General features: G+C 41.3%; 1 protein-coding gene across 4 annotated transcripts in view; it reads left to right on the top strand.

Moving 5' to 3' along the window:
- RAP1GAP2 (RAP1 GTPase activating protein 2) overlaps window positions 1-24,265 on the top strand; it is a 1,157,994-nt gene that overhangs the window by 1,121,955 nt on the left and 11,774 nt on the right. For 2 of the 4 annotated variants that reach the window (XM_069761271.1, XM_069761273.1), the window contains 3 exons: window positions 2,556-2,673; window positions 15,006-15,123; window positions 19,982-20,064. In XM_069761271.1, coding sequence (XP_069617372.1) covers window positions 2,556-2,673; window positions 15,006-15,123; window positions 19,982-20,064 — 319 coding nt within the window. The remainder of the gene's footprint in view (window positions 1-2,555; window positions 2,674-15,005; window positions 15,124-19,981; window positions 20,065-24,265) is intronic. The other 2 variants (XM_069761272.1, XM_069761274.1) reach the window with 1 other exon arrangement.

Raw genomic sequence — 24,265 nt, 5'->3', positions numbered from 1 at the left:
ACAGCTTCATGTCTCCAAAGGACAAGAAAAGTAAAAAAGTTTTTAAAAAAATATAAAAGTTCAAATCACTCCCCTTTTGAACAATGCAAAATAAAATAATAAAAAAGTCAAAAACACACCTTTGGAATCCCCGAGTTCAGAAACACCTGATCTATCAAAATATAGAAATAATTAATCTGATGAGTAAATGGCGCAATGAGAAAAAAATCAAAACGGCACAATTCCTTTTTTTTATCTACATAACATTGCAATAAAATGCAGTAATGGGCGATCAAAAGATTGCATGTACCCCAAAATGATATGAATAAAATTGTCAGCTCGGCGTGCAAAAAATAGCCCTCACCCAGCCCTAGATCCCGAAAAATGGAGACGCTATTGGTCTCAGAAAATGGTGCCATTATAATTTTTTTTGTCACTCCTTAAATAAAAAAGAATCTATACATGTTTGATATCTCGAAATGACCTGGGAATTATGATGGCAGGTCAGTTTTAGCATTTAGTGAACATGGTATTAAAAAAACTATTGTGGAAGTGCATTTTGTTTCTAATTTCACGAAACTTGGATTTTTTCTCTGTTTTCCAATACACTCTGTGGTAAAACCAATGGCGTTGTTCAAAGTGTATATATATATATATATATATATATATATATATATATACCGGTATATATATATATATATATATATATATATATATATATATATATATATATATATATAAGTTATGGCTCTGTGAAAGAGGGAGCAAATAATGAAAATGCAAAAAATGAAAATCCAAGGGGGTGGATGGGTTAAGCAAGATGTTGGCTTGAAAACTTTTTATCATTAAAGGAGTATCTAAGAATTACATAATCACAAGGTGTTCCTCACCTGGTACTCACAATGTAGTGAGTAAACCAACTAATGCATGGACGTGTTGGGTCTTCGATAGCAAGGGTACATTCACACGCCAACTTTTCTCTTATGAGTTCTACCATGTTTTTCACAGATTGAACTCGTACTTATCGTAGTCTATGGAGCTGTTAATATATTTGTGTATTTATTCACCCTGTGTGGTCCACACAAAATCATGGAGACGTGATCCATTTTGATCTGAGTGTCAAGTCAAATCGCCAATGAAAGTATATGAGTCCATGAAAAAATCCCATCCATGTGCAGTCCATGGTCTGTTTGATAGTAAAAGCTTGAGAAACCTACATCAGTTTGTTTTTTCATCTGAAAAAAAAAAATGATGAAACTTTGACCAAACTGTGATGGTAATGTATGTAAAGGAGCGGAGAAGCTGTTGCCATCCCTCTTAAAGGTCTTATGGTTATATAATGCATTGCCATGATTTTAAATGTTGTTTCATCTGGTTTGTGGCCAGCAACAATTGGTTAGCTGAAAATTTGGTTAACCATTTGGGCCAGCCCATGGTGGGATGAAGTAAGTGGGCACAAGGAGCCCAGTTCCTATTAAGCAGATAGAGAAGACTGCTGAAACAAGATGGACCTATGGTTCTAATCTTAGCAGACCTGCATTGAAAGGGGTGTTATGTGCAAAGAAAGGAGACCATTTTCAGATGGCACATTCTGAAGTAAACAAGTATTACATGGCAGAAGGATTCCTTATCTCAGGGAAGTGGGACCTACAGAAATTGTTATCTAAACTAGATAACATGTGGAAGTGTAGCCAGACCTGAGGGTCATAATGGAGAAGATGGCCAGGCTAGCACACATGTTCTCCTATGAGGAACTGAATATACAGTGGCACACCAAGGTGTGTGTAGCCCACATCAAGTGGCCTTTGAGAATTGTAGTGAGTAGTTGTAGCAACCCACATCAGCCAGTGAGGTCCTACACGAAGGGAAGATGTAGATTCCCATTGTGGTTTGTTGGACTATTGAAACATGTAATGAAAGAAATGTACCACAGTGTGCAACTGAACTTCCTGCCTCTGGACTGTGCAGAAGATGTATTCACTAAATGTATACTGCTATCTGATGTATATACATTTTACCAATTAATTCAGTAAAGACAAGATTATTTTTAGACTCTGGTCTTCCTCGTTCATCACTATCTCGTTGGGTCCTGGCATTTCATGTCGAGCAGCAGCATGTTGTCAGTAGTGGCGTTATCGCTATGGTGTCAGCACATACATCCCGCCAGGATCCTCTTTTTCTGTAGCGTGATGGGGAGCTGATGTGACCCTTGGACCCCGGGCCTCTCCTATTACAGTAAAAAGTGACACACGGACCAAACACTGATGACACGATGTCTGTTTTGTGCACATGTGAGAAATCATTGACGTTAGAATGAGCCCTAAAAGACATCTGTTGTAGCCACACTACTACAACTAATAGAAGAGGGTCTAGCATGGAGAATTCCCCTCTACTACACTAATATACAATATTAGGTATTTGAAAATAGGGGTTCTATAAAGTGCATTACCCTTCTGATGTTGGTATCTGTTGGATATAAGCCCTGCAAATTGTAAATATGTAAACTGTTTTTGTGAATTTGATATTTCAGGTTTTCTGTTTTTTAAAATACTTTCTCCAACCATTTTGCTTTCCAGACCATACATTAAACTGAAGGAGAATGGGCGATCCAACATTTCTCGCTCTTCATCCAGTACGAGCAGTTTCAGCAGCACAGCTGGAGAGAGCGAAGCTATGGAGGAATATGAGAGTGTGGTGCGTATCTTACACATATCCTAAAGCAGAGGGGAATACTTGAGAAAATGTAATAGTTCCGAAAATCCAATCAAAACAACAAACAACAAAAACAATCCTTTGTGTAAACACATTGTAGGGTCATGGGAATACAGATTGTTTAAGTACGGTAGATGGTTTTCTGAAGTGGAGGTAAAAAATAAATCTTAAAGTAATTGTTATTCCTCTGTTACATTTGTTTCTTGGAGAGCTATAAAAATACCTCACATGAATGTCATTAAAGCCTTTCTATATTCCTTATAATAGTGGCACAGTTCCACAAACCAGATCTCAAAGGTGGGCATTTCTTAATAAGCACATAATGGTTGTTTTGGAAGTGTTCATGGGTATTTGGGGGGTAGTAACAGTGGTAGGGAGGCTCAGTGTCTCAAATGTTGGGTTATGAATGTTACATAGTTACATAGTTATTAAGGTTGAAGGAAGACTATAAGTCCATCTAGTTCAACCCATAGCCTAACCTAACATGCCCTAACATGTTGTCAGAATTAGAAGTATTAAGTCCCGGTATAAAATATATAACAGGACCGTTTTATAATACTAGTCTCTTATGGGAAAAGGGAACTTTTGTGCCAACTCAGCTTTTATTCACTCCCATATTTTTTCAGGCAGCTTTCACAGATTCCAAAAAATAAAATCTGCTTAGCAGTGCCTCATTGCCCCATGTATTCTAATACCAGTGTACGACTAGACAAAATTCATGAATCTGAGAAAGCAGGGATGAACTAGGAAATAATAGAGCTAACATATTATATTTGAGGACAATTTCATACTAAGGGTTATTTCCTTTAAGGAAGGGCATAGACAGTTCCATCCGAAAAGTTACCTCTCCCTACTGTCTCAAAAACAAGCAAACTGGCCTTGGTTGACACCTGTATTTGTAGCAGTGGGGAGAGAGGACTATGCTGCCATCATACCTTTCTGGCAATGGCTTATGTTATGAACTGGTGATTCAGAACCACAATGGACCTAGTGGTTAAGAGCACACAAGTGACCTGATAGTTACTAATAACGTAGGACGAGCTCTGAGATGTGGGAACTCTGCTGACCGCAATCCCTAATCCTATCATACCACACTAGAGGTAGCCATGGAGCGCTCCTGACCAGACCTAGGCGCCTCGGGCACAGCCTGAGAAACTAGCTAGCCCTGAAAATAGAAAAATAAGCCTACCTTGCCTCAGAGAAATTCGCCAAAGGAAAAGGCAGCCCCCCACATATAATGACTGTGAGTAAAGATGAAAATACAAACACAGAGATGAAATAGATTTTAGGAAAGTGAGGCCCGACTTACTGAATAGACCGAGGATAGGAAAGATAGCTTTGCGGTCAGCACAGTTCCCATGTCTCAGAGATCGTCCTATGTTATTAGTAACTATCAGGTCACTTGTGTGCTCTTAACCACTAGGTCCATTGTGGTTCTGAATCACCAGTTCATAACAGTACTGGAGGCCAGGAACAAAGAACTAGGTGGAGTTAAATAGAACAGCACCTAACGACTTAACCTCGTCACCTGAGGAAGGAAACTCAGAAGCCGCAGCCCCACTCACATCCACCAGAGAAAGCTCATAGACAGAACCAGCCGAAGTACCACTCATGACCACAGGAGGGAGCTTGACCACAGAATTCACAACAGGCTTATCTCCATAAAGATTGAGCATGTTGAAATCCAATTTGGCCTTTAGATATGATGAATTTACAGGTAAGGAAGAACATATTGTATTCTGTGTAGTAAAATATAATTCTGCCAGTCACGCGTTGTAGCAATTCAGAGAAAACACACTTTGAACAGCCGTCCAAGGATTATGGGCTCGATTGATCAAGGCGTTTTCTCCAATTTTTTAGTGAAAAACACTGTAGAATGTCACTTTATTGTGCAACTCAGAGTTGCACAAAAATGTTGACTTTTGTTGTTTTTACTCCAGTCCTGGCAAGCTCTGCCAAAGTGAGTGGGGCTTAGGTGGTATGGGATTGGGCAAAGTCTACCCAGCAACTTCATCAAAATTTTTCCAGAAATATACACTAGTCTCTAAGTTGAGTAATATTTCTGGTGGATCGGTACAGCCGTTGAAGCCCAATTTATGTGTCTGCCTCGTAATGAATTAGGGGCATCTTACTCCAGCAACATTAAGACTGGCGTACATGAAGACTGAGAAGTCTTTTCCTATGTACAACTGGCATAACGTAGGGAGAAGCCACTGGGGACCTACCTTAGAGTGTTGGACTGAGGGATCGCTCACACTGCCGTATAACATGGCCGAGTGCTATCTGATGTATTATCGGATGCACCCATTTATCTCTATGGGTGCATCTGAAACATCGGACTGCACTCGGATGTCATTCCAGTCCGATGTATGCCTGCAGAGTTCCCCATCTTCTTCACACCTGTGATGCAATTCTCACATAATCGTCCTGATTCTATCATATGAGAAAATCTATGCCAATGTAAGCAAGCCCTTAGACTTAGACTAGTCATCCAAAAAGCATAGCCCCCTGCCAGCTTTACAAGGTATGTCTCCTCTGAAATGCTGCAACATTTAGAGCAAACCATAACGTCCTCACGGCATAACGTCAATCACGGAGCCCTTGTTGATTTATGCAGCCCGGGGTTTAGGCAGCGTAAATCTAATCACAAGTTCCCTTTAAGGCTTTCATTATAAACATAAGCCAAGACACAAGAGCCAACATAGCAATATACCAGTCCTGAGCTGATTTGTGTTATTATTCAAGTCTGTATTGGTAATCCTACTGTGTGCGCAGTGTGTAACCAGGCAAGCACCTAAATCTTACCTAACACCCAGCAATATATTCTGCCATGCCCAGAAGGGAAATCACCAGAATAAGCTCCACAGTACAAAGACCGTAAAGAAGCAAAAAGAAGTAGGGAATTTGAGCACCTGATATAGGTTTAAATTGCATTGGTCAACTCTTACTTTAATGACAGCTTTTGTCATTTTATGATAAATTAACTCGTGAAGCCAGCTTATTTTGGATCTTTAGGAACCAGCCTTTTATTTGCATTTTTTTTTTTTAAATGTCTCCATCTATGTAACTAATAGTTATGAGCGAGTATACTCGTTACTCGGGTGGTCTCCAAGTATTTGTGACTGCTCAGACTGCATGATTTACAGCTGCTAGCCAGCCTGAGTACATGTGGGGGTTGCCTGGTTGCTAGGGAATCCTCACATGTAATCCAGCTGTCTAGTAGCCGTAAATAATGCAGTTGCGGCAAGGAAAACTACATCTCTGAGCAGTCACAAATACTCGGAGACCACCTGAGCGTGCTCGGGAAAAACCGCTCATCACTAGTAACTATACATTGGCTTTTTTTTTTGCAGTACAAGTTGTATTTTTCAATGATACCATTTAGGACTAAATATAAATTCAATAATTCTGCTATTAATATATGAATATAGCTCTTCATCATGCAGTGAATATAATATGTTATCTTCATTTTAAATGGGACAATACCATATGAGGGCTATGTTTTTGTAATATGGGTTTTATTTTCTCTCTTGTGGTAGAGTGGCCACCTCCTCTTCTTCTGAATTGCACACATCACTAGGATGGCTTCTGCTCCATCTGGGGTCTAGTACGTCATCATTCCCCGCATCGTTTTCCAAAGACTAATCAGCTGTGCCCTCCTTGCCAGTCTGCACACTGCATAAAATTGCTGCAGTTGGCAACTGAGTTTCATCATCTGACATTTGCTGCTGTGGTTGCACTAGCCCTACCATGTACTCATTGTCCAACCTAACAAGTGGTTGGACATCAATGTGCTCAGTCTCTTTGACCGCTGTAACACTCGTGAGTGCAATGCGAGAAACTTGAGCGAGTCTCTCATATCAGTTCCTGGCACTGCCGCCGGCGGTTCGGACCGGAGCATTCAGCTGCATAGTAGCAGGTTCAGAAACACCACGCCCTTTTCCTTGCATCAGCTACACAACCACCACCATCAGCAGCTGCACCAGCACCACCACAACCACATCCCTCATTTGATACTGTCCTCATTTTTTTAAGTTGTTTTTCTAAATGCTTATTTGCAACAGTACTAGAATAAACACAACAGTTCAGAAAATTATTTGTTCGGCCTAGAAATGGCAATTAGATGGCAGATGCCAAGTATTTATTTCCTAGACTAATAAAAAACACACCAGTCCAGGAAAAATATTTTCGGGGCCTAGGAATGACAACGAGATGGCTGATGCGATGTATTGATTTTCAAAGCTACTAAAAAACACACATCGGTCCTGAACAATTATTTATTTGGCCTACTAATGCCAATGAGACAGCTGATATCAATTATTTATTTCTCAGACTGCTAGTAAACAGACAGTGGCTTAAATTAACGATACTCCCACAGGTGTGGGAGGGGGGTATAGAGAACACACAGCAGCTTAAATGACAGTATTTCCGTAGGGGTGCAGAGTATATACAGCAACATAAAGGGTGCAGAGTACATACAGCAACATAAAGAACAGTCCTCCTACAGGCAGGGAGGTACAGAGTGCACGCAGCTTACAGGGCAGTAATCACACAGGCGAGAGGATGCAGAGTACACACAGTGGCTTAAAGGATAGTACTCTCACAGGCAGGGGAGGTGCAGAGTACACACAGTGGCTTAAGGGACAGTACTCCCACAGATGTGGGGGTGCAGAGCACACACAGCTGCTTAAAGGATAGTACTCCCACAGGCAGGGGGTGCAGAGTGCACACAGCAGCTTAAAGGATAGCACTCCCACAGACAGGGTGCAGAGTACACACAGCTGCTTAAAGGATAGAACTTCCGCAAGCAGGGGGTGCAGAATACACGCAGCAGTTTAAAGGGCAATACTTCCACAGATATGCGTGCAGAGTAGATGCAACGACTAAAAGGACATTACTTCCACAGGTGGGGGGTGCAGAGTAAGCATAGCATCTAAAAGGACAGTACTCCCACAGGCAGCAGGGTACAGAGTACACACAGTGGCTTACAGGACAGTACACCCACAGGCAGGGGCTTGCACAGTACATACAACGGCTTAAAGGACAGTACTATCACAGGCAGTGGGTTGCAGAGTACACACAGTGGCTTAAAGGACAGTACTCTCACAGGCAGGGGGTTGCAGGGTACACACAGTGGCTTAAAGGACAGTACTCTCTCAGGCAGGGGGTTGCAGAGTACACATACCGGCTTACAGGATAGTGCTCCCACAGAGTACTAGCACAGTGGGTTTTTTGGCAGAGTGTGCAATCAGAATCTGTCCATCACTATACACTATTGAGAGCATAATGGCGGTGGTTGTCATGATCCGACCTTTATACAGGCCAGGTCTCATGCTGCGTTGGCCATTCACAGGCATGCCAATACTCGGCATGGCTATGATGGCTCCGGAAGTACCCACAGTCTAAAAGCTTGTTGATTGGCTGCTCTGCAGTCTTTCAACAAGCTTTATTAGACTGGCAAACCCAAACAGGAAACTGGACATACAGTAAAAATTCAGTATTCAGGGTTCAGTACTGACACTAGGTGTCTGGTACGAACCCCAAACTTTCCAGTTTGGGTTTGCTCATCCCAAATCTTTAACTTTTAGGCCTTTTAGAGATGATTTAATCTTTAACTTAACTGTTCACAATTGGCAATTTTGACCAGAGGTGACCAAACTTTTAAAATGCAACTGTTCATACGTATGTGTGTGTGTACATACTGTATACAGTGCCTTGCAAATGTATTCGGCCCCCTGGAACTTTTCAACCTTTTCCCACATATCAGGCTTCAAACATAAAGATATCAAATGTAAATTTTTGGTGAAGAATCATGAAGAATCAACACCAAGTGTAAAGTTGAATGAAATTTATTGGTTATTTAGAACTTTTGTGAAAATTCAAAAACTGAAAAGTGGGGCGTGCAATATTATTCGACCCCTTTACTTTCTGTGCAGCAAACTCACTCCAGAAGTTCATTGTGGATCTTTGAATGATCCAATGTTGTCCTAAATGCCTAATGGTGATAAATATAATCCACCTGTTTGTAATCAAGTCTCCGTTTAAATGCAACTGCTCTGTGATAGTCTCAGGGTTCTGTTTGAAGCACAGAGAGCATCATGAAGACCAAGGAACACAACAGGCAGGTCAGTGATACTGTTTTGGAGAAGTTTAAAGCCAGATTTGGATACATAATGATTTCCGAAACTTTAAACATCCCAAGGAGCACTGTGCAAGCAATCATATTGAAATGGAAGGAGTATCATACCACTGCAAATCTACCAAGACCCGGCCGTCCCTCAAAACTTTCATCTCAAACAAGGAGAACACTGATCAGAGATGCAGCCAAGAGGCCCATGATCACTCTGGATGAACAGCAGAGATCTACAGCTGAAGTGAGACAGTCTGTCCATAGGACAGCAATTAGTTGTACACTGCACAAATCTGGCCTTTATGGAAGAGTGGCAAGAAGAAAGCCATTTCTCAAAGATATCCATAAAAAGTGTTGTTTAAAGTTTGCAACAAGCCACCTGGGAGACGCGCCAAACAAGTGGAAGAAGGTGCTCTGGTCAGATGATGCCAAAATCTAACTTTTTGGCAACAATGCTAATCGATATGTTTGGCATAAAGGCAACACAGCTTATCACCCTGAACACACCATCCCCACTGTCAAACATGGTGGTGGCAGCATCATGGTTTGGGCCTGCTTTTCTTCAGCAGGGACAGGGAAGATGGTTAAAATTGATGGGAAGATGGATGGAGCCAAATACAGGACCATTCTTGAAGAAAGCCTATTGAAGTCTGCAAAAGACCTGAGACTGGGTCGGAGATTTGTCTTCCAACAAGACAATGATCCCAAACATAAAGCAAAATCTACAATGGAATGGTTCACAAATAAACGTATCCAGGCGTTAGAATGGCCAAGTCAAAGTCCAGACCTCAATCCAATAGAGAATCTGTGGAAAGAGCTGAAAACTGCTGTTCACAAACGATCTCCATCAAACCTCGCTGAGCTCGAGCTGTTTGCCAAGGAAGAATGAGCAAGAATTTCAGTCTCTCGATGTACAAAACTGATAGAGACATACCCCAAGAGACTTGCAGCTGTAATCGCAGCAAAAGGTGGCGCAACAAAGTATTAAGTTAAAGGGGCCTAATAATATTGCACGTCTCACTTTTTAGTTTTTGAATTTCCACAAAAATGTTAAATAACCAATAAATTTCATTCTACTTCACAATTGTGTTCCACTTGTTGTTGATTCTTCACGAATATGTATGTTTGAAGCATGATATGTGGGAAAAGGTTGAAAAGTTTCAGGGTGCCGAATACTTTTGCAAGGCACTGTGTATATATATATATATGTATACTGTGTATATATATATATATATATATATTTTTTTTTTTTTAATAAATATATATATATATATATATATATATATATATACTAGAAATTGCATTTTGATGTTGTTAATGAAAGTTTATTTTGGCATAACAATGCACTGTCAGCTTCTCAGCCTCACGTTGTATTTTCTATCTAGCAGCACCCTCCCCGTGCTGATTGACAGGTCAGTGGCTGTGTACTAGAGCAAGCAACCTGTCAATTACCTAAAGGAGGGTGCTGCTAGGTAGGAGACACAGCGTGAGGCTGAGAAGCTGGAAGTACATTTTTATGCCCCAATGCACCTCCAGAGACAACTTTGAAACACAATTTCTCGCTGTTGAAGCAGTGCTTTGGGATCATAAAGGGATAGACTAACTTAACCTTTAAAGGACTACCCAATCATATCAGTGATATGTGGTAGAGAGGAGGAGTTAAAGCCTCTGAAAAATTACCTTCCATAGTACATAGAGATTTATAAAATTAATTTTAATAAACAGAAACACAAGATCATCACAGTCTTTATTGTTGCAAGAACATACAATATAAAACTACTGTATCGCATGCTTTAATATTGTTGAAAGCTCCCATGGCACTGGAGAAGTAGTACATTGTTTCTGGGACTTGTGATGTCCCTAATCTGAGTAGTATAGTCTTTATACAAATGGCCATAACAGAATTGACATTAGGATGATGCAGTCTGTTGCAAGATTTAAGCATTAAGGCTATGTGCACACTCAGTTTACTGAGTTTTATTTGAGCAGTCCACTTCTATACCGTCTAAAAATCACTTTAAAGAGACTTTAAATACTTTTCCTATTCATTTCTATTGTAAAACCACTTTCTTGTTTATATGTTCAGACTTTTGAGCGATTTTTTCCCATTACAGGTTTTAAAAAAGCTTGGTCGGGGAAAAACAAGGGTTTCGGCACAAACTATGTGACAACTAGGCACTGTCCAATCAGAATGCTGAAAAAAACACCTGAGTAAAAATTCTTCTAAAATACTTTTTTTAAAAAAGTATGTGAAAAATGCTCAGGAAACTCCTTGAAAAACTATTCAGAGGAGGAGCGTTCTCTGAAGTGGTTTCCTCTAGAACACATGTTGTTTCTTGACCTCCTAACAAAAATTCTGTGTACATACCCTTAGTATTGGATAGTTTAAAGATGCGCACTCAAAAATTGGTGATGGTGCTGGCTAGACTGGGATCTATACAGCCACACTCGTGAGAGTACCTTCAAAATATATAATTTTATTATTCTGCACAAAAGTGGTAAATGACAAAACAGTGAAAAAATATATCCAAGTGATTTCTTTAACGTTTCGACCCGAGCCCGGGTCTTTCTCAAATTCACAAATGTGAGTAATAGTAGAGATAAGTTGAAGATGAACTGGTACTGCATAAGGCGGTGAGCTTCAGATGAGAAAATAAACGTGTAAATTAATTCATTGGTGGTAGTGGGTTGCTTGGTAACATCAATGGAGCTTTTTGTGATCAGGACATTCGTGTGATCTACACGCAGTGTACCCTACGTTCTCTCTCCTCTTTCTTATCTATTTTTAAGTAAATCTCACAAGTGCGGCTGTAAACTGCATACATACCCTTAGTGTGATATTTCTTTTCAAGTTGCATCCATTCAGTGCTTGGTTTATAATAAAATACAGTAACTTGAATGACCTAAGTGAATCTATTACATTTGGGTTTATTGCATATAATTGTGTAATGTGTGTAAATGTTGTGGCAGCCATAGTAACCAGTGAAGTAATTGCTTAAAGGGAACCTGTTCTGTCCCCAAATTCTATTAACTTGCACTTATGGAGTTAATCTTTAGCTTAATAGTGTTCCAAAGCTGTACAGCCACAATACTGAAAGCCTGGCCACCAGGAGGAAATGGACTACTTTCCTCTTGGCAACCTCCGGCTTTCAGTCAAAGTGGCGCGGCCAGCACGGCTTCAGTCTCTGCTCAGTACATAAGGAGTTGCGCCTGTATACATGCCCTGGCACATTAACTGACAGCTCATTCTGCAGCATATCACTACAGAGATGGCTGTCAGTCAGTGTCAGGGCATGTACAGTTGTGTGAAAAGTGTTTGCCCCCTTCCTGATTCCGTATTGTTTTGCATGTTTGTCACACTTAAATGTCTCAGATCATCAAACAAAATGTAAATACTAGACAAAGATAACACGAGTAAACATAAAATGCATTTTCTAAATGAAGGACTTTTGTTGTTAATGCCGCTCTTGGGCTCCCTCCGGTGGTTGTAAGTGGCACTTTTGTGAGTTCTGCTCTTGGGCTCCCTCCGGTGGTTTTAAGTGGTGTGGCTGCTCCTTGGATTTAGTTGTCAGCAGCTGCTTCCACTGATTGTCTATTCTGCTCGGCTATTTAGCCTGGCTCTTTCCTTCAACTTGTGCCACTTGTCAATGGTTCCTGGTTGGATTCACATCTCTTTGGATTTCCCTGTTATCCTGACCAGTTCAGCAAAGCTAAGTCCTTGCTTGCTCTTTTCTGTCCACAGGTTGTGGACTTATCCGTTCTGTGCTTTCTATGTTTGTCCAGCTTGCCAGTATGAATTAATTCAGTTAAGCTGGAAGCTCTGGGAAGCAGATTTACCCTTCACACCTTTAGTCAGGAGTGGAGATTTTTGTAAACTCTGTGTGGATTTTTTGTAGTGTTTTATACTGACCGCACAGTATTCCATCCTGTCCTATCTATCTAGCTAGACTGGCCTCCTGTGCTCATCCTGGTTTCATTCTGTGTATGTCTTTTCCCTCTCCAATCAAAGTCATTACTTGTGGGGGGCTATCTATCCTTTGGGGATTTTCTCTGAGGCAAGATAGTTTTCCTGTTTCTATCTTTAGGGGTAGTTAGTTCTCAGGCTGTGACGAGGTGCCTAGGGAGTGTTAGGAGCATCCCACGGCTACTTCTAGTGTTGTGTTGAGCTTAGGGACTGCGGTCAGTACAGGTACCACTTCCTTCAGAGCTCATCCCATGTTGCTCCTAAACCACCAGATCATACCAGACTTTATTATTAAGAGAAAAAGAAATCCAAACCTATAGGGCCAGGTGAAAAAGTGATTGCCCCCTAAACCTAATAACTGGTTGGGCCACTGATTTGGTGACAGGCTCACGTGCCATAACAAGCACATGAGAGCCCCAGGAATGCAAGTACCGAGGCTGCTGGAACAGCATTGGCACAGGAGGTGAATATAAGCTTTTTTATTTTTGTCGGGGCCAAGCAACAGCAACAACTGCAATCAAGCATTTTCGAAAAACTGGCAATGAGTCTTTTACAATGCTTTGGAGGAATTTTGGCCCACTTATTTTTGCAGAATTGTTGTAATTCAGCCATACTGCAGGGTTTCCGATATGAACTGCCTTTTTAAGATCATGCCATAGCATCTCAATTGGATTAAGGTCAGGACTTTGACTAGGCCATTTCAAAGTCTTAATTTTGATTTCATTAAGCAATTCAGAGGTGGATGTGCTCTTGTGCTTTGAATCATTGATCTACTACATAACCCATGCGCGCTTCAGCTTGAGGGGTCATGAACAGATGGCCGAACATTCTCCTTCAAGATTTTTTGGTAGACAGCAAAATTCATGGTTCCATTTACCACAGCAAACCTTTCAGGTCCTGAAGCAGCAAAACAGCTCCAGACCATCACACTACCACCACCATATTTTACTGTTGGTATGATGATCCTTTCTGAAATGTTGTGTTACTTCTACACCAGATGTAATGAGACATACACTTTCCAAAATGTTCAATATTTGTCTCATCAGTCCACAGATAATTCTCCGAAAAATCAAGTCAAGTCAAGATGTTTTCTGACAAAACTGAGAGGAGCATTTATGTTCATATTGCTCGGCAGTGGTTTCTGCCTTAGAACTCTGGCATGCAAACCAACTTTGCCCAGTCTCTCTCTTGTGCTGGTGTCATGAACACTGACCTTAACTGAAGCAAGTGAGGCCTGCAGTTCTTTTGATGTTGTTGTGAGGTGTTTTGTGACATCTTGGATGAGTCATTGCTGTTCTCTTGGAGTAATTTAAGTCGGCCGGCCGCTCCTGGAAAGGTTCACCACTGTTCCATGTTTTCTCTATTTGTGGATAATGGCTCTCTCTGTAGTTCGATAAAGTCTGAAACCTTTAGAAATGGCTTTATAACCTTTTCCAGACTGATAGATCTTAATTACTGGTTCTCACTTGTTACAGAATTTCTTTGGATCGCGCCATGCTGTCTAGCTTTTGAGGATCGTTTGGTCTACTTCACTTTGCCAGGCAGAACCTATTTAAGTGATTTCTTGATTAAGAACAGGTGTGGCAGTAATCAGGCCTGAGTGTTTCTAGGGAATTTGAACTCTGCTTCTCAAAGATGTGATGAACCACAGTTAATTCATGTTTTAAGGGGTGGGGCAATCACTTTTTTTTTACACAGGGCTCTGTAGGTTTGGATTCCTTTTTTACTTAATAATAAAGACCTTCATTTAAAAACTGCATTTTGTGCTAGCCTTGTCTAATATTTAAATTTGTTTGGTGATCTGAAACATTTAAGTGTTACAAACATGCAAAAGAACAGGAAATCAGGAAGAGGGCAAACACTTTTTCACACATATACGGTCGCCACTCACTATATACTGAGTGGTGACTGAAGTTGCGTCAGCTGCACCTTTATGACTTAAAGCTGGAGGTTGCCAGGAGGGATAAAATCCATTTCCTCTGTGTAGCTGGGTTTTCAGTACAGCGGCTGTATAGCTTTGGAATGCTGTTAACCAGCAGATTAACGCCATATCAGGTTCCCTTTAAAGACGCAAATACCAGCACAAAATTATAGTCTGATGGGATATGTGCATGTATTGCCTTAGGTTGGTAAACAAGATCCATCTTATATTTTTACCTTGAATGAATTAAACATTTAAAAAAAAAGATCTAAATCTATTTTTACAAACATTCTCCACAGGGCAGCCAACCTCTGAGCGCATCACACTACAAACAGGAAGTGTTTGTCTACAGTCCATCGCCTAGCCACGAGAACCATACATCCACTACCCCAGTAATCATGAGCAGGAGCCCTACAGGTGCTTCCCTTATTAAACTGTATGCCTATCGGTCTGAATATACAGGAGGCCGGGATCTCCTTATCACCCCAGATGAAGCATGATCAGGGAAATAATATAGTTCTGAAAAATACTTTTCAGCAGGCTACATTCCCACGATGAGTATTTGGTGAATTTTTGATTTTGCAATTTTGGCACCCATTATGTAAATTAGGTTACTCACATTTTTTCATTGCATTTTTTAGTGCATTTTTTTACATCCATTTTTATAGTGTTTTTTTGGAGTTGTGGTTTTTATCTCTTATTTGGTGTGTCATCTATTAAATAAAGCTACTCTGTTTTTGGTACTTTCTGCAAATATTTTATTCGATATAGACACGTATGGAGTACACACATTTTTAGTGCATTCTCGTAGTGGAAATGTTTTAAAAACGTGCTATTCTATGGGGAAAATCCATGCATAAAACTCAGTGTACCTGCAAGAGAAATTGACATGTTGTAGATTTCAAACAAGTATCGTAAGTTCATTTCCACTGAGTAAAAAAGCACAGTGGGCCATCCATTTAGCTGGAACTGAAAGATGCTGCGTTTTTTTTGCACAGCTAAAATACACAGTGTTGAAAACTCACCAAAAACTCATTGTGGGAACATAGTTTGATTTTACCAGTATAGACTGCATGAGATTTAGTTTAGTTGTCCGCTACTTGGACAATCCCTCCTCATACCCCTCTCTTGGCCCCGATAAAATTTAAAAAAAGCTTATACTCACCTCCTGTGCCGACGCTGTTCCAGCAGTGTCGGCACTCACGTTCCTGGGGCACTCGTGCGGTTCTTATGGCACGTGAGCCTGGTGCCAAATCAGCGCTGGTATCACTGTCCCCGCCATCAGACAAATCAAATATTAAGAAGAAGTAAGGGCTGCAGCTGCTCTCTCACTTCCTCTTGATGTTCGATTTGTCCATAGGCAATAACAACTGCATGAGAGCCCTGGGAACATGACACTGCTGGAACAGCACCGGCATGGGAGGTGAGTATAAGCTTTTTTATTTTATCGGTGCCAAACATTTAGATCAATAAGGGATTATCCCAGTAGTGGACAACCCCTTTAAAGGTTTTTAATGAACCTTATACACATTAGAGGAAAGTCAGCTGAGCCCATGGTGTTGGGATCGGACTTGCAACTCTCCCCTGATAAATGATGTTAAAGAGAACCTGTCACCCCCAAAATCGAAGGTGAGCTAAGCCCACCAGCATCAGGGGCTTATCTACAGCATTCTCGATTGCTGTAGATAAGCCCCCGATATATCCTAAAAGATGAGAAAAAGAGGTTAGATTAAACACACCCAGGGGCGGTCCCGGTACGATGGGCGTCGCAGTCCAGTCCGGGGCCTCCCATCTTCCTACGATGACGTCCTCTTCTTGTCTTCATGCTGCGGCTCCGGCGCAGACGTACTTTGATTGCCCTGTTGAGGGCAGAGCAAAGTACGCCTGCACTGGAGCCACAGCGTGAATACAAGAAGAGGACGTCATCTGATGAAGATAGGCGCCGGACAGGACCACGACACCCATCGGACCGGACCGGGACTGGGACCGCCCCTGGGTGACTATAATCTAATCTCTTTTTCTCAACTTTTAGGATACATCGGGGGCTTATTTACAGCATTCTAGAATGCTGTAGATAAGCCCCTGATGCTGGTGGGCTTAGCTCACCTTTGATTTGGGGGGTGACAGGTTCCCTTTAAAAGAATGAAGGATCGGGGATGTTGAATTTCAACATGGCTATTCTTTTAATTGTCCTTGAAGATAAGAACCTTCTCCCTACTCCTTGCTGGGAGCACATGTATACTCAGCCGAGACAAGCGTGCAAGTGTATAGGAGGGAAAGCTGTCAGTTATACGAATACTTAGTCAAAAGCTACACTATCTGACGTACATGGATAACCTTAAAAGCATACCTAAACTTTAATTTTTTTCTATTTTGTTTTAGAGTTTTGTCCAGCATGGAAAGTTATGAAAGTTTGCAAAACACATTATTAGGGGATTTGACTGACCACTCCTGTGGTCTTCATGTCTATCTGTAGTTTGTCATCGGAGACAATACGATTGACAGTCTGAAATTGAACATGCTGGATCTATATTTTCTCCAATATTACATTTTGCAGGGCTGCCATACACGTTGGACTGTTAACTGAATCGTTAATTTTGGTGGCTTTGGCTGACATTAATCTAATGTGTATGGGGGTCTTTAACAAGCTTAGCCAGTGTTCCTGTCACATTTCTGTGGGGTTTATTTAACCCACAGCACTATCTCCTCCCACTCCAGTACGATAATAACTGTAATATGTGTCAGCACCCTCACTGCCCCTTGTATACTGTAATGGATGTATTGGGTTTGCTTTCAGATGTTCCTGTATGTGTCACCAGGGAAGGTAATGAAAACAGGGTGCATGTGGAAGTAAAGCCAATGCTCCCATTGTAGGGTACTATGCCGGGGGCAGTGAAGGTCTGTCAAGCCTGCGGCAGGACATTGTTCTGACAAGCAGAACATGCATAGGAGAAAACAGGTGCTGACCCATCACTGCCAGCGTCAGTACTCTAAATGAGTATGGTCTGATAGAAATGTAGCTGAAGGCAGGTGAACAGACTATGGAAAAGCAGGGGTTTGGAAGCATGGTATATGCGTTTTTAATGAGAAGTAAATGTGCTCTCCTGGTGTTGGCTACAAACCTGCAGTCACTCTCTTTGACTGCAGACTTGTGAATCTTCACATCACGCGTGCTGTGAACTGTGAGGATTTTCCGATGCCGGTACCAGGAGCATGACTACAAGTATGTGCCTACAAGATGGGCATGGCCTCGCTCAATGCAAGTGTATTGAGCGAGGCAAGACACAGTCTAGTCGCAATATAGCCGGAAGTATGCAAATTTCTTACTTGCAGTCATATGAACACCGTCTCCCTGCCCCGGAGAATTGTCACAGTGCACAGAGCGCACAATGTGAGCATTCACAAGTCTGTAATCACACAGAGTGACTGCAGACTTGTAGTCTAACGCCGGACAACCCCTTAGAGACAAATACTTTAATGAAGTGATTTGCAGAGTTTCATAACTTTCCATGCTGGACTAAGTTATAAAAAAAAAGTTGAGTTACTCTTTAAGGTGTGACATTAATGCCGGTTATATACCTAGGCTATTTATAATGACAATACTTGCAAGTATTATAATGTATCTAATTTTTGAAAAAGATATTCTAACATGTGCAAGTGACAAGTCAGAAGTTTTAAATGGTGGAAGTCCTAGCAGAGAAATTGCTCCTGAATACGGAAAATAAGTAGCAGAAACGCTCAGATGAGCACAATGCCATTTATCTGTTTTTGGTTATGTTTTTTATGATCCTCTAAGACATGAGTAGAAAGATGTACAGATCTATACAAAGTCTTTGAACCTATACACTATCAACCCCACCGATCTGACAGTTTGCCATGCAGAGATAAGCACAGCTGAAGGAGCGCAGCATTGAACCGAGTGCTCCTTCCCTATAGTTTTAGCAACACGCAAGTCCTCAGAACCGGAGTAGTCACCAATCAAACCTTCTGGCATGTCAGCAGAGGATTAGGACATTACACACTGGATTTCACATTTTCAGAGAAGATTAAAGGACCTTTATTACAATCAATATGCAAACATTAAATAATAATTGCATCCATTGATCGACCACAAAGATTTTACATCTTCATGGTGTGAAGAACAGTTAACACACATATCTAGCTAGTAAATTAATTGCACTCTCCCTGCCCACATATAGTCTAAGGCTACTTTTCCATGATGAGTATTTGATGAGCTTTGATGTTGCAGATTTTCTACAGAATTTTGGCACCAAATAGGTCAATTTGGTTTTATGTGTTTTGTTTTATTGCGTTTTTCACAATGTGGATTTAGTCTCTTTTATTATTTTTTAAGTATAGCCGCTTTGTTTTTGATACTTCCTGGTATTTGGCTTTAACAAAGCTTTATTGAAACAATCATTTGTGGTAAACATATGTTTTTAGTAGAGCTGAACGGATCACTGTGCACAACCCCAATCCCGGTCCAACCTTCTGGGACCCTTGGCTCGTCTTATGATTTGCTGCAAGGCCCCGTCGTCAACTGTGTACCATACAGCGCATAGATATATGTCACACCAGGCACCTGTGAATCAAATGCCGCATCAAGGTACCCGGAAGGTGAGCAAATTCACGCAGCTACTTTCCATAGCCAGAGAACACTGACCTAGACCGTGGACTGGGCTTGTGCAAAGTGATTCGCTCATCTCTAATTTTTAAGTGCATTTTTGCAGCGGAAACGCATGAAAGACATGCAGGTGTTTTTTACCTGCATTTAATTCCAATTCTATGGGGAAAATCTGTGCATAAAACTCAGCGTACCCGCAAGAAATATTTACATGATAGAGATCTAAAACACGCACCCTAGGTTCTTTTACGTAATGTAAAAAAAAGCACAGTGGGTATAAGATTTCTATAAATCCAATCCACTTTGTTGGAATAAGACTCTGCATTTATTGCACAGAGAAAATATGCAGCTTCAAAACCTCACCCAAAACTCATCATGAGAACTTAACCTAAGGGTGCAGTCAGAAGGTCGTCGAAATCTGAGCGAGATCGGAACAAAGTGCACGGACTGGCCATTGGCTCTTACTACCCAAGCGTGATAGCTTTCATGTATTTCTATGCAGCTGTCACGCTCGGGGGTCAGGAGACCCGCCATTCAGCCTGTGCACTGGGTTCCGACCTCAGTCCAATGTATATGGCTCTCTGACTGCACCCTAAAGGTGAATGAAGTTTTTATATCAAGTGCACGTCTGATCCTGTTTCCTTCTCACAGATGTAAAGAGTAGAAATTCCCCAAGATCCAACCTCAAATTTCGTTTTGATAAACTCAGCCAGTCAAGTTCCGGCTCAAGTACAGTAAGTAGCATTGTCTACAAATGTCCATCCCTAGGCAGCATGGGCGTGCTGTACTGTTGTCATGTGAGCTGGGTTGTGAAACCTATAAGCGTCAACTGTAGGCAACAGAATAGTTCCTACACCTATCACCCTTAATGCCTGTGGTGTGGTTAGCGGTTTCCATCCTTGGGAGTGTTTAGGTGTTTTTTTTTCAGCCATTTGTTGTATTTTGGTAAATGTATGGGCATGTATTCATTATTACACTGGTCCATTAAAGTGGAAACCAGAAGCATTGGGGTGAATTCTCTGTAGTTACGGCTTGACTTTGCGTTGTATACTAATTGTTGGTGTTTGTAGGAAATGTCAATGCTTTGCACTATCTGATGACTTGACAGATAACAAGGCAATCCCTCATTATCATAGTCTTGTGTTTTTTTTGCTTGAAAATAGCCAAGTAAGCCACAAAATGATCCAGTGCCTGAGAGCTTGCAACATACAAAGCAGCTTGCTGTTCATATGTTGTGCCTTCTGACTGTAGCGTATTAGTATTATCATCTCTACAATAGATTTCATGTTTCGTAATCATAACAAGCTTGTACCATATTGTTTTATAGCTGCCATAACCATATTAGTGCATGAAGCCATACTATCCATAACTAACTACTAGGATCATACAGGGATAGTAACCAGCAAGTATGACAATATGTGCATCAAACAATCTGGAAGGGACACTTCTAAGCTGTAACACAAGTAAACCTGATAATTTAGAGGGGGTATCTAGTTTTATGCAAATAAGGTTAAATGGGTTGACCATTTTACCTTCTTTTAACAAAAGTGTTTGAAACATGGTTATGTGGCACTTACTAATATTGACGTGTTAATGGTTCAGCCCTGATTTTCTTCTTTGTGAAGTTCTGCCTGTTTTAGTTCCTCCTTCTTCATTGACTTCTCACCTCTCCTGATCTAAAAATGGCCAATGATGGAGAAACATATGACCAGATGTGTCCATCGTGACCTTCCCATGTTTAGTTATTTTGAAGTGGAAAAGAATGATGGACAGGTCTGATCCCAAGTTCCTTTACCAGCAGCCATTTTGAGAACAGAAGAGCTTTGCAGTCAACATTAAGAAGTGTTGAAGGAAAACCTGTAATGCTTATATATTAGTAAATGCACCAAAATCATGTCCCCAACACATTTCTTATAAAAATAAAATGGACAACCCCTTTAGTCATTCAATATTGGAGAGTTTGTAATTGACTTTGATTCCCTAATTCATCAAACCTTGATCGAGGGTCCACTAGCATAAGATGGGCCAAATTCATTTTATGGGATCCTGTCACCTGATTCATGATTTAAATTATATGGCGTTTCAGAGAAAAACATAGTTATGAGAGACCTGTCAGTCTAGCTGAGTGGGCAGAGAGAAGTGGACAGGGACATACCTCTGTGACTGGACACCTGGGCCTCGGCCGTGCTCTCAACCATGTATACAGAGTTTATTCGTGGTGTTTTTGGAGCAGAAATGGAGCAAAAACTCCAAAATCCATCTCTAAACCTCAACACTAATCAAAAACTTTGAGTTTCTGCTTCATTTCTATAAAAAAAAAAATGAGCAAAAAGGCTTAATGTGCACATACCCTAAAATTCAAAATATTTCCGCTCTTGAGAATAGAGCCCTCCCATAAACTTTTTCCCCCCTAAATCTGTGTATATGTGTATGTAGTGCAGTGTGAATGTATAAGCTTCCCTTTCGAGCAATTAGCATGGGGGAAGCATGGGATCGGGGCACCCTATACACCATTCATTCATTCCCCTTTTTTTGAGCATTAGTTGGTGGGTAGTGTTTAGTAGATTTAACTTTGTTGCTCCTTTTTCTCCCCCTATGATTTACCTCAGGTTAATGTGTTGGTATGGGCCGTCCACCCCTTTGGCAAGGAGGGTTAATGGTACTCACTTTCTGGATTCTGATCGGTCAGTTTTGGACACCAGGCATTTGATTGGCAGAAGGTGTTTAAGCGGGAATCAGATGATGATATAAACCTGACATTCCTGTCAGAGGTGTCAGTACCAGCCGGTGAAGCGGCTCCCTCACCCGCCCTTCCTTGGATGTTTTGGTAGTCGCGGTGTTTTTTAGTTGGGTGGTCGGCCAGCTGTGTGCTGGGTGGACATCGTTTGAATTATAAGTTTGTGGAATTGTAATGTCTCATTTTTAGATTAATGTGATTTAATTAGTTTTTTTTGAATGGTTAATTATTAGGTAACTCATTAATAACCACAGCAGCCTTTATTTCCCAAAGGAGAGTCTGTAGTCTTTATTAGGTTATATTTGTATGGGACGTGCTGTGTTGTCTGCCATCCCATGTATTAATATACTCAGCTTCCGCCATTTTCTCTGGTATCCAGTGCATTCTGCTGCTCTTCTGAGTGACGTCACCTCTCTCCGCGTCACACTGCACTCTCCGGAAGTAGTAGAGACTTCTGGCTCATGCATAGATCATGGAGTGAGCCGGAAAGTCTGAGAGTGGTGCAGAAGAGGAGCAGGACAACACTGGATACAGGAGAAAGTGGCGATAGGTTGAGTATATTAACACACACCACAGGACATACATATATACACAGATTTAGGGGGGAAAAGTTCACAGGAGGGATAATTTAATAAGAAGCAAATTGCAAAGGGTTTTTTTCTTTTTTTTTCTTCAATTTTGCTAATTTATCAACTTGCGACAAACCCTTTAAACATTGTTGTTTGTAATGCAGGAGCCGGACTGTGATTCCTGCTGCTGCTGTTGTTCGTGCAGTGTGAATCAACTGACAAGTTCCCTTTAATAGGACACAGTAAATTGTAGATGGAAAAAAATAAAAATATTAGCTGTACCACAACCCATATTACACTCACTATTTACACACACTGTCAATTCCTGTCACGCTTGCTTAATCTGTTCGTCAGTCACTCATTGGACTACCGGTTTCCCTTACACAAGACTGTTACCGCCACACATCATTACCATTCATGCACAAACTACCAGTCGTACATACATTACTGCAGTTTCTAATGGATGCTGAGCAGGAGCGAGATGAGAATGGTGGGAGCGCAGCATATGGCAATAATTGCTTCTGCGCCACATGGATCAGGACTATGAGGCTGAGAGCGAGTCATGTCATGTGATTATTGTCACAGCGTGACATGTCAGGTGCAGATATGCTAGAAGTAATCGTAATGTCCCATTACTATGTGCGGCATTAATAATAAAATAGGAAGCGGCTAAAGCTTATTCTATTCTATATCATTATTTAAATCCTAAAATTTGCATTAGTCATATGTAAATCACACAACACTCCATACAGCAATAGTTGTGCATTGCCTGCAGCCACAATCACAGAAACACTCATTTTAGTACAATAATTGAAGTGAAAAATGAAATCTTAAAGCAAATTTTTCACTAGATTTTTTTATTTCCCATTTTCTGAGAGCAGCGTGATGTAGGGGCAGAGACTCTGATTCCAGGGATGAATCACTTAGGCCGGTTTCACATTAGCGTTGCGGAGGGCTGCGGACTTCCTCCGTGAAGCCCCGCCCTCGGCCGCTAGTTATGCCTACTTCTGCATGCGGCCGGCATGCGGCCAGCGTACCTATCTTTAACATTAGGTACCCAAGTCGTGCAGCTGTATGCGGATGCTTCCGCATGCGTCGTTTTGACGGTGTGGCGACCAGCGTAAAACGCAGCTTGTAGCAATTTTTTTTCTCTGCATTGTCAAAACGACCCATGCGGAAGCATCCGCATACAGCGGCACGACCTGCGTACCTAATGTTAAAGATAGGTACACAGGCCGCCTGCTGGCCGCATGCAGAAGTAGGCGGAGCTAGCGGCCGAGGGCGGGGCTTCATGGAGGAAGTCCGCAGCCCTCTGCAGCTCCTCAAAACTCTAGTGTGAAACCAGCCTAAATGGGCGGCTTGCTATCATTTTGATACAATCACTGTTTTCTCTGCTGCAGATATACCAGTTCTCTGAAGGCTGAGTTTAGTAAAACCCCGCCCACATCACTGATTGGCTTCTTTCCATGTACACTGTGCATAGGTAGAAAGTTGCCAATCAGTGGTGGGGGCGGGGTTATACAGAGATCATGAATATGGAGGACTACATGGCAGCAGGTTTACTAGTCCTATAATGATAATCTCCTGCTGATAAAACAATGATCTTAAAAAAACTACAAGAAGCAGCCC

The sequence above is a fragment of the Ranitomeya imitator genome, chromosome 3 (genome assembly GCF_032444005.1).
Source record: "Ranitomeya imitator isolate aRanImi1 chromosome 3, aRanImi1.pri, whole genome shotgun sequence".
NCBI classification, from domain to species: Eukaryota; Metazoa; Chordata; class Amphibia; order Anura; family Dendrobatidae; genus Ranitomeya; species Ranitomeya imitator.
This window is presented reverse-complemented; position numbering and strand designations above follow the sequence as displayed.